This window comes from Chaetodon auriga, chromosome 15, assembly GCF_051107435.1.
Source record: "Chaetodon auriga isolate fChaAug3 chromosome 15, fChaAug3.hap1, whole genome shotgun sequence".
In the NCBI taxonomy this organism is placed as follows: domain Eukaryota; kingdom Metazoa; phylum Chordata; class Actinopteri; order Chaetodontiformes; family Chaetodontidae; genus Chaetodon; species Chaetodon auriga.
In genome coordinates, this window is record NC_135088.1 from 5,177,458 (window position 1) to 5,188,650 (window position 11,193).

At 46.0% G+C, this 11,193-nt stretch overlaps 2 protein-coding genes across 2 annotated transcripts; one reads left to right on the plus strand and one right to left on the minus strand.

The window, feature by feature from the left end:
• Positions 1-397: 397 nt before the first annotated feature.
• LOC143333040 (uncharacterized) lies at positions 398-4,851 on the minus strand. The gene is made up of 4 exons (XM_076750971.1): positions 4,238-4,851; positions 2,764-3,194; positions 2,370-2,672; positions 398-1,819 (listed from the first exon to the last, which is right to left on the minus strand). The coding sequence occupies exons 2-4, from the start codon at positions 3,076-3,078 to the stop codon at positions 1,157-1,159; spliced, it is 1,281 nt and encodes a 426-aa protein (XP_076607086.1). The 5' UTR covers positions 3,079-3,194; positions 4,238-4,851; the 3' UTR covers positions 398-1,156.
• Positions 4,521-10,443, plus strand: rabgef1 (RAB guanine nucleotide exchange factor (GEF) 1). Its single transcript, XM_076750970.1, has 9 exons — positions 4,521-4,611; positions 5,703-5,894; positions 6,006-6,217; positions 6,462-6,628; positions 6,734-6,815; positions 6,924-7,056; positions 7,319-7,410; positions 7,817-8,073; positions 8,666-10,443. The coding sequence occupies exons 2-9, from the start codon at positions 5,716-5,718 to the stop codon at positions 9,083-9,085; spliced, it is 1,542 nt and encodes a 513-aa protein (XP_076607085.1). The 5' UTR covers positions 4,521-4,611; positions 5,703-5,715; the 3' UTR covers positions 9,086-10,443.
• Positions 10,444-11,193: the final 750 nt, after the last annotated feature.

Consider the following 11,193-nt stretch of genomic DNA (forward strand, 5'->3'; position numbering starts at 1 on the left):
AAAGGAGGGCTGTGCCAAGCTCTTCTTCTTCCTCAGTTGAATTCCCGGCAGGCTGCAGCCCGCTAGGCGTAACATTGCCCTCCACGGTCAGTCATCCGCAGAGCACTTTCTTCACATTTACGCAGGCAGTAGATTTTTAAATGCCATCCAGAGACCGTGTACTGAGGCAAATGCAGCCACTCTCGACCTCTGGTATTTGTGTTTTAATTTCAGGAAAGGATGGTCTGAGATATTATGAGGATTCATAACTTATACTAGATCTGCTGCATGTTTTGTATTTATGTTAAACTTTCTACCACAAGTTGCACTGTTTGTCACGGAGGCTGCTGGTTCCACATCTGCTGCAGAGGAACTCACTGATCAATACTGATCAGTGTTAAGAGAAATATTAAACACAGAGCCTTCATCAGTCTTTTATTCTGAAACTGTTTTATTGAAGAGGTTACATGCTAAGCCAAACCAATAAAGAAAATGGTACACCTCTTTTTTTTTAACATTAAATCCTAAGTGATTCTGCACAATATATTATTTATTTCTATTAAAGCTACAAATAACTGTCTGTACACTAAAGATGGAGTTAGCTTAGCTTAGCCTAAAGCCAGCCTGGTTCTGTGTGAATGACATTCTGATGTCTTGGTCTCACTGTGGCCTGACAGTCGAGGTCTTTGAGCTTCTGTTTGTGCTTCCAGTTGTTCTTTCTTCCACCATGTTTCTTCTCTTCTTTGGTTTCTGTGTTTTCTGGCTGAACATTTTCTCCATCGAGGACTGAAACCACATTGACTGAATACGATCTGTCGTGCTGACTTTATTTCACTAAAACTCAACTTGGATCCTTTTTGTTCTCATGTCGTTGATGATGATGGATAAAAATGTGGAATCAAAAGTTTGGACACATTTTCTCAATCGGGTAAATGAGAAAGTGTTTGTGAGTTTGTGTTTGGATGGAGGCAGATGATAATAATCATAGATCTAGACATCCTAGAGCAGTTATGTCCAGTGGAGTGGACAGAGGATCCCAATAGCTTAAACAAATGAGATTTATCGTGTTAATTTGTGACCTTGAGAGGTGCTGACAGGTGAATTTTTGTTACCTTAGATGATCAAATCTTTTGATCATTGACTGATGAGATGACAGCTTTGTGAAGAGCGAAAGAGTTCATCCACCCACATCTGTCTGATCTGTCCTCAGCTCAAAGGCGTCCCTCTGCCTCAGCAGGCTGTAGAAGACCCTGTCAGGGTACCGGAAAAAGTTCCTGTTCCGCTCCAGGTCCTGAGAATTCATGATTCGGGTCACCAAAGCCTGCTGTATGGCCGGAGCCTCACAGGGGTGATGCTGCACGCTGTGACTCACGTTCCTCTGTCGCTCAATAACCAACAGACCCGGAATGCCGACCTCCTCATCCCCGTTAAGTCCAGTAGAGGTGCTGAGTGTCTCTCTGGTTTCCATCCCTGCAGTGGTTTCATCATTTCCTCTTGTCACATTAAGTCCAAAGTCCTCACTGGATCCATCTGTTTGGCAGCTTCGGCCACTGGCAGCAGTTGAATTAGGTGTGGTCGTGTCATTAAATGTATCAACGGAGACACCTGGACTTACCAGGCTGTCATTGAAAAGGCGATCACCTGAGCAGGTCACATTGGTCTTAAATGTGTTAGTTTGTCTTGATCCACTGGCTGTTCTGGCTCTTGGTTTTCGGGGTCCAGTCTCCCGAATGTTCCTGTGAAGATAAGCTGTGTAGTCCTGAACCAGGCGACCTAAGCCAGACTTATAAGACCAGCGCAACGACTCAGCTGATCCCAATGGCACCGAGTTCAGACGAACCTGCAGGAACAAGAAGAAAAGATGCTTTCATGCAGGATGCCAGAGCTCGCTCCCACCGCAGCCCCTCAATTTATACTAATGTCTTTTCACCGACACCACAGAATAACAACTCAGAAAAATCGTTAAAACTGAATAAAAGCTAAGTCCTAAACTCGTGATTAGCAGAGCTCAGATGACATGAACGCTGCACACACCTCCTTCAACCAGCCAATTGTGTTTGTACAAAAAACTAAATTTCCTCAAGTGATGTCACTCGAGTCAGCCTTTGTTGGGTCCACAAGTTTGACAAGGAGGAAAATTTGGGGTGTGCTTGAAGTTAGCATGTCCAGGCTACATTAGCTGCTACTAGCATAGCACACCGTTGCTATGACTGAACTGCTGGCAGTCGAGTTGCATTGTGGGACATGTAAGGAGGGCATCTCAAGCTATCACACAGTGACTGCCATGTGAACGTTTCCCTCTTGGCTACAGAACAGATATTTAGAGCAAAGCAGAGACAGAACAGCTTGGATTTGATCTTCAGTTGGAGTTTCAAGGTTTTTGGCCTCACCTGGTGAATTCTCATGTGCAGATGAACTGCAGCTCCTGCCAGCCACTGCTGCATGGCCACAGTACTCATTCTCTTCTTGGTGGTCATCCTCTCATAATGGTCAAGCAGCTCAAGTTTCAGCCAGCCGTCATAGAGCTCTGTCGTCTCAGCCATCTTCTCCTGGTCGTTGGCGACACCGGGGACCAGGCGCAGGTAGCTGTGGATAATCCAGCCAATTCTCGAAGAACTGCTGATGCCAAAGATCCTCTTAGCCTGGGATTTCTGACTCGACTGGCCCCCCTCCGCTGATCCTTGAGCTCGGACCTGGTGGGTTGACAGAAAATTTGGAATTCTGAATTTCAGTAAAGTCAATATCTTCATCACAGCATCTAAAAAAGCAAAAGGTTTGACCCACTTGCTGGGCCACCTGGTCAAAAAGCAGGGACAGAGCCAGAGCGACAACCCCAACCCCTCCAAAGGAGACCCTGCTGCTGCCCCCCAGCTGTCCAGCCAGGCCGAGACTGAAGGTGGACTGCTGCTCCCTGCTCAGGCTCTGCTGTAAGAAGGCATACTGATGCTGCAGTGCTGCTGACGAGTCCAGCGACAGGAAGCTGGTGAGGACAGGATCCAACGAGATGTCTGGGATGATGTTGGCATCTCGAGCCACATAGAAGAGCTCCTGGACGGTGGTCGGCGAAGGAAGACACAGACTGCGACCCGTCAGGATCATGGCTGTATCTGAGCGTGTGCAGCAGGTCTTGCTTGCTATCTGTGTTTCTGAGCTGCCGTGTGTTTGTTTGCCCCAGTCAGAGCGATGTTATCAGCACGTTATCAGCCCGCTGCAGCCTGCAGGAAAGTCAATACAAATGCAATGACCACTGACTCGAATGACAGAAGGTTTATACACACAAACTGCAGCTGCAGGATTATCCACCTCATTTTCTTCTTTGGTGATTTCTTATCTGTGAGCATTTCACCTAAGACCAAGAGATTGACTTCTTGTCCAGATCTAAGCTTCATCTGTCTTTTGACCCACAGAGTGAAACAGGACTAACAGAGACGTACTCTGTCTGCTGTCACATGTTTTCTTTGTCATTTTTTCTCTCTTTGCTGCCAAAAGTTGAAAGTACAGGATTTATCTGACATGTGGATCAACAGCAGAAAACACTGAAAATTCAGTTTTCCAGAAGTGTGTCAGTGTTCTTGGTGGTTAAAAGATGAAATAATTGAAACAAACATCAGCTTGTGATGATGTCTGTCTCAGACTGAGTGCAACGGATAAATAAAGCTGAAATCACAGAACTTTTATAATCCCACTGGCATTTAGACACAACTGCTGAACATTAACCTTAATGTCAATAAGGCAGCAGTCAGCTAACTGACTTCAGCTCAAGAAAGAGTCAGAACGATGCGGAGTTTGTTCAGACATGACTTCAGATGTCTGTAGAGCAGCTTTGGCTGCTGAAATCATCTGAGTGTTTCTCACTGTCTTTGGTAGCTCGTAGTAAAATCCCTGTTTCTGAACTATGTAACCTATGTTATGATTGGATTACAATTACTGATGCTTTAATGTTTGCATCATTTTAATGTTGCAGCTGGTGAAGTTGAAGCTAATTTGAATGAATTTGTCAGTAAACTGCTGAATTTCCCCCCAACGATCAACAAAGTCTTCACCTGTAATAGTACATCCGAATTTCATTGCTTTCATTGCTGCATTGCCGTAAATTATAGTGAAATAGTTTTTTTTTTTTTTCTAGGGTGTCGAAGGAATGACCCGCCCTACTCTGCCTCCGATTGGCTTACCCTTATCTTTTTATCCAAACTCCAAACAATCATCACTCGTCATGCCAAATATAACCAACCAACCAGCGAAGGTAACCAGTACTAACCAATCAGAGGCCGAGTAGGGCGGGTCATTCCGTCGCCTGTCCTACCCACGCACACTCGTGGCGTCACATGACCTTCGCCTTCATGTCCGTTTCTGCGGGCCGATATTGACCAATCCTTGAAAATGAGTCCCTGATGCGGAAGTTGAAATACTCGACTGCCGACTTGAAGCAGCATTTCTGGGCACGTTTGAAACAGTTCGTCTGTCAACAATTATTCCACTTTGAGATCATAAACAGAAAGAAATGTTTCGAGTCTCAGTTTATCTATGCCGTCAATGCTAGACTTCCGCGTTGTGGTCAGGTGACGCAGATGTCCTGACCCTGGGGACTCGGTCGTGTAGAGGGTCTGTTCCTGGTCGGTGGACACAGAGTCGGTGAGTACCGAAGCAGCGCAGCAGCTTCATGGCATGTTGAAATGAACATGCGCGATAAGACTGAGCGCATCGTGTCTTTGCTAACTAACTGAAACACTGCAGCATTCATACTAACTGACCCACAAACCCCGAACAAACCAGCGGAGAGACAAAACGAGCGATAGACTGAGGGCCAGATGCCTCCAGACAGAGCAGAAGGCTCACTGAAGCCTCCATCAGTGTTCGCTTTAAGTGAAATATACCCTGCAGCCTCCGTAGAGCTCAGTTGAAGCGAACACCTGAAGCGCTCTCCATCACCACCACCTGAACACTGAGGACGGAGCTGATCCGCACAGAGCAGACTCAGAGGCTTCAGGCTGATGGAGGCTTCAGGTGTAATAACACCTTAATAACAGGCTTCATGGTGGCTTGTCCTCCTCAGTGGTCCCCCACCCATCACTCTGTGAGCGGTATGTCCTGTTCGGGGTCCCAGAGGATCCTCCATGGAGTCGTTAACAGACTCCAACTGAGTCACTGTGAATGAAATCATTGACAGTTCAGACCCTCAGGGTCCCAAAGCCCAAAGCTGCACTGTGCTCTCTTTTAGCTCTGTTTTGGTCTCCACCAGCACCTGAGCGAAACATCTGGCTCTTTAGCCGCTAAATGCTCAGTGTTTAGCAGCTAGTCGCTAACCTGCTCTGTCAGGTGATGTGCAGTCGGTTATTAGAGCTTTTCACTGGAAACAGCTGCAGCCAAAAACGATGTTACGAGGACCAAAACAGGGAAGCTGCGGGCTGGACAGTTAAATGTGGACCTGAAACTGTCCATGAAGCTTCATTAAGTGGATCTGTCTCTTCCAAGTCCACAAACGTAGTGGTGTTCCTCTTTAACGACCAGCTTATGAAGGTGCAAACGGATGCTTCGTTTCACTTCCAGCTGACGTATTCCTTCACTCGGGGTCGTGTGTCCAGTGTCTGATGTGTTATTCAAAGGCTGTTTTTGTCTGAAAACATGATGCATAATAAGTGTAATCATCTGAAAAGGTCATGACCTCTGAGCAGATGCGCTGCAGACAAACACTCTGAAATTACAGGATGAATTTTTCGCTGCAGGTTGTCGAGCATCATGAGCCAGCGGACGGAGCGACGGGGGATTCATGTGGACCAGTCGGACCTGCTGTGCAAGAAGGGATGCGGTTACTATGGCAACGCAGCATGGCAGGGTCTGTGCTCCAAGTGCTGGAGGGAGGAGTACCAGCGGGTACGGCAGAAGCAGATCCAGGATGACTGGGCCTTGGCAGAAAAGTAAGACCTTCACAGTCTGTCATCTGGATGTTTTTCTCCATAAATAAGCTTCTTCAGTTTTCTTCTCTTCTAATTCTGTGTTTGTGTTCTGTCTCGTGTCCTCGCCGTCAGGCTGCAGCGAGAGGAGGAGGCGGCGTACGCCAGCAGTCATGGAGCGCAGACACAGTCCCACTCCCAGTCCACAGCTCCACAGCCACACCAAGGACATGCCTCCCTGGGACCCTTCTCTAAGTTTGAGGAGAAGAAGACCAATGAGAAGACACGAAAAGTGACCACGGTGAAGAAGTTCTTCAGCCCTTCATCACGCACTGCTCCCAAGAAAGGTATGACAGGTAGACTGCTGTTACCCGATGAGTCAAAGTGTCCATGTAAGACAGCATTTGTCCTTTTTAACTGTTAAATATCATTTTTTATTTCAGTTAACAGAGTAAAGATCAGATCAGAAATATTCACATTCAAAACGCTGCAGCGATGGACTTAGCTTAGCATAAAAGCTAATTAAAGAATAGAACCAGCAACACCTGTGAAGCTCACTGAGTAGCCCATAATGCTCTAAATCCTCATCAGAGACCCAAGAGGGCAAGACCCCCAGTCCGTCCATTAGCCGCCACGCCAGCTTCGAAACGGACCAGGTGTCCAAGGACTTTGTGGATTTCTTGAAAAACCTGCAGAAGCCCGGACGGGAGATCCACAAGCAGTGCAGAGCCTTCATCGTGACTATGTCGAGCAAGAAGGTCAGAAATAAAGAAATGACTCGACACAGTAACAGTCTGACAGGCGCAGGTTAGCTGTGACGTGTATTCTGCTCCGTGACCTACGACCTTCTGATTCCTCATCAGGACCTGAGTGCTGACGAGCTGTCCGAGTGTGTTCAGGATTTCTACCAGAACATGGCCGACCGCCTGATGAGTCACTTCAAAGGTCGGTTCAGAGATCCTTTCCTCAAAGCAGCCGCCGTAAACTCGGCTTTGTGTCGACCACTAGATGGCAGCACCTGCTGACTGACGTGGTCTGATCTCTGTTCTCCAGGCTCTTCAGACTCTGTGGAGCAGGTGATGGACCAGGTGGAGAAGTACATCATGACTCGTCTGTATAAGAGCGTGTTCTGTCCGGAGACCACTGACGACGAGAAGAAGGACTTGGCCACACAGAAGAGGATAAGGTGGGCAGACAGCCATGTTTTTATCAAAACAACACACTTTGTCTCGAGGACAGTTTGTGTCTCTTCTGTCACATGTATTTTAGTTCAACTGTCTCTGAGATCAGCAAAGATTGTTAAACCTTCTGTCTGAACACTGTTGGAGTCTGTCTGTGCAGCTGATCTCAGAGCAGCCAGTTGCAGCTGGCGCTCAGGAGGAAGTGAGTCTGACAGATGTGTTGGGTCACATGAGAAAAGCTTTACTCTGTCGTTGTCTGTGTTTCAGGGCGTTACACTGGGTGACCATCCAGATGCTGTGTGTGTCTATGGACGAGGAAATCCCTGAAGTCTCTGAGAACGTGGTCAAAGCAATAACAGGTCAGTGAGTCCTTCTCAGTCCTGATAGGTGCAGGTCTGGGCTGTGCCGATGACACGTAGGAGCAGATATTCATCAGTGATCAGAGAAAACCAGATGAAGTCAAACTATCTGCAATCACTCATTCAATTTTAATGGTTTCAGCCTATAAAAAGTGTAGAAAGTGGAGAAAAGTCACCATCTTTAAAGTCTCTGCGGACCAGCAGTCTAAACCCAAAGATGCTGCATTCACTGTCGTAGAGGAAAGAACACCAGTGAGTGTTTAATCTGAGCAGCTGGAACCAGTAATGAGTAACAACAAGGAACCACTGATCAAAAAATCTGCGGATTTCTAAACTTCGGCTGAATGTAGTTTGTTCTTCAGCTCAGCAGTGATAGAAAAGTCTCTTGTGTCTTCGTCCGTCCCAGATATCATTGAGATGGACTCAAAGAGAGTTCCTCGGGACAAACTCGGATGCATCACACGCTGCAGTAAACACATCTTCAGCGCCATTAGGATCACCAAGAATGAGCCGGCCTCAGCTGACGACTTCCTCCCAGCGCTCATTTACATCGTGCTGAAGGCTAATCCTCCACGACTGCAGTCCAACATCCAGTACATCACGCGCTTCTGCAACCCCAGCAGGCTGATGACCGGAGAGGACGGATACTACTTCACCAACCTGGTCTGTTTACTTTGATCTCCTCCTCTTTCAGTCCTTGTCAGAACCGGTTTGAGCTGCAGGCCTCCAGCGAATGTGCAGCGTGTGATCGTCCCTCTGCAGTTTAACTTTCTCAGCTGATGCTGGCCTGCAGGTCCTCACTGAGACCTGAGGACAGACATCAGCGTACAGGCCCCGAAAACACATCTTCACCTCAGTCATGGCGCCCTACAGTTTAAATAGTTTCAGGTTATTTCACATCACAGGTTTAAAATAAAGAAATGTGTCTCTCAGTGGTGATGCAGCCAGAAAAAGTTCCCGCACATAACTTCCTGTTTTGCACTGTCATCGCTGAATGAATATCAAACAGAGCAGATGGAACATGTTAATTAGCGAACGTCAGACAGAGTCGGGATAGCTGTTTCTGCGGCTGCTGGCTTAATTTTAATGAATTGATGATCTGAGTCTGCACCAGAAAGCAAACACTCATATTTCCCATAATGTCAGACTGGTCCTTTAACAGGAAGCCCATCTGGCTGCGTGTCACAGGCGTTGAAGTAAACTTGCTGTCGGCCGTCATTCCAGCTACCGTGTCTCCTGTGTTTTGTCCTTTTAGTGCTGTGCGGCGGCCTTTATCGAGAAGTTGGACGCTCAGTCTCTCAACCTTTCCACAGAGGAGTTTGAGCGCTACATGTCTGGCCAAGCATCGCCACGATTCAACAGCTCAGAGGTTGACTGGCCCCAGACCGGCCCGGTGCTCGGCGTGGCCGCCACCAACCCCGTCCTGGCTCAGCTCAATCAAAACCTGGAGCTGCTGTCGGGCCTCAGCAGCCGGCAGGAGGCGCTGATGGAGGCGGCTCAGAGCCTGCAGGCCGACCTCCTCTCCTGGCCCGAGGGAGTCCAGCGGGAGGTGAACGACGTCCTGGAGAGATATCCTCTGGAGATTCTGCCTCGCACAGCATCTGCAATCGATGCCAACAACACGGACAGCGACAACCTGCCACCACCCCTGACGCCCCAGGTGTTTGCTGGGTAATGGAGTCCAGAGCGGTGGGAAACACATTTCACACACACTGTTTTCAGTTTGATGTCTCTCACACACACTAATCTGGACATTTGCAGCCTCATCATGCTGAACTTCTTCTGCAGCTTAAACTTGGCAGTATTTAGAGCAGCAGCTCAGGTCTCAGATCAGCAGAAATCTGCACAAACGTTTCACATCAGTTTCCTCTTCGGTGAACGTTGGCATGACATTCACAGCATTAATTGAACTGAGCTGTCTGGACGGTGCTGAGGAGTTAAAAATGGATGAAGCTAATGTAGCTTAGCACTTGTGTTTTTACTTTTATTCACTTTTCTTTCTGTGACCTTAAACTCACACAAGAGGTTTGTTTTTTTAGACACTATGAGACACTTACCGACCAACCACTAACTGACCGTTAGCAAGCTAGCTAACATGGAGAGCTTATTTTGCCCTCGTCACTAACTTGTGTGATGAAAATGAAATAATAATAATAAATGATTTACAATCCTGAGAACAAAAGACAGGAAGTAGTAAATGATGATGTACAGAGAAAATAAAAAGAAACTCAGAAAGATACTGTGACTGAAGATAGCACGTTTCCATCCTGCTAGCATGTTAGCTGTGACACTCCAGCAACAGTAGCTCACCAACTAGCACAAGAAGAGCCTAAATGTGTATAATTGCAGTTAAAAAAAAAAAAACAAGCTAAATATTCTTTCTTATAGTGTGTTATGTGTGAAAAAAGTATTCTGCTAAAGAAATACTATATGTAGTACTGGGGATGTTAGTAGCAGAAGCTAACATTTATGCTAGCCCCGTAAAACCATGTGAAACAGATTCTAGTATATTAAATAGACCTTTTGTGTTCTTAGTTTGATCAAACTACCTTCAAAGAAATTCCAAAACATATTTTCAGAATAAAATAAGGTTATAGTTATTTCATCGACACACACTAAATCACCAAATACAACAAGCTAATCTGTGACTTTACGTTAGCTGACTCACATTTAATGTTAATGCCTCTTTTTTCCACACATGCTAATGTGAAAATGCTAATGTTAGCTTCAGACTTCTTTTATGATGTGCCAGTAATACTTTGAATACATTTCTGTCTTGGTGGGGCCTTTTCTGTTTACTTCATTCAGTTTGATGCAGATCAACGCACAGAAAACCAGTTTGGGCCAGTTTGACTTCATACACCAACAGAATCTCATTTCTCGCTGTGTTTAGTTTTGAAGGCCTGTTCATGTGTCTGATGCAGGCGGTGAAGTGAAACTCTGGAACATCAAATATTCTCATTACTGTCAAGCATCAAATTACCTTGAAGAGGCTCTTCAGTTTTTTAATAAACACGCTTTGTTTTAACTGTTTTTAGAAGTTATTGTGGACTTTTTGGACAGAATTCTATGGATAATGTGTTTTAAACGTTGGTTTGTCATTTTGTGATGTATAACATCAGCTGTCTGTTAAAACACTGTTAATTCAGTGTATTGAATTTAAAGCTTGTGTGCCTGTAAAATGCTTGATTACTGCAAACGACCACATTAACTGAACTGCAGAGAGAAGCAGGGCTGTGTTTGGCCAAAGCTAGCATGACGTTAGCTCGCTAAAACCACTGTGTTCATTCTAATAGCTAACATAGTCCTTTAACAGCAGTTGTTGGATTGATGTTTTTAATTCAAGGGTGATGTTATCTGACAGACCAGAGCGCTCTTATTTTGAAATAAAGGCATCATGAGTACAGAGTCAAAGCCACGGTCAGCTCTGTATATAATTGGCCGGGTATCGATCATGTGATTTGACTCATGAACGTCACACTGTGGCTGCAGACGCCTGGTCTCCACCGCAGTTACACAGTTCATTTTGAAAAGACCAGTAACACTGGATACTCTGACGTAAATACTCCCTGCAAATGTGTGTTTATGTCCCCGCTGTGTCAGTTTACTGATAATCAGTCTGTCCATGTGTCCTCGCCATCAGTGTTTGAATGCATTTCACTGTGATTGGAACTCATCTGACTACATGTGACAAATAAACTTTGATTATTAAAGACTATTTCAGCCCCCTCCGTGGGCCATGTGACGATAACTGACCTTAGCACCATCTGGTGGTCAAATCAA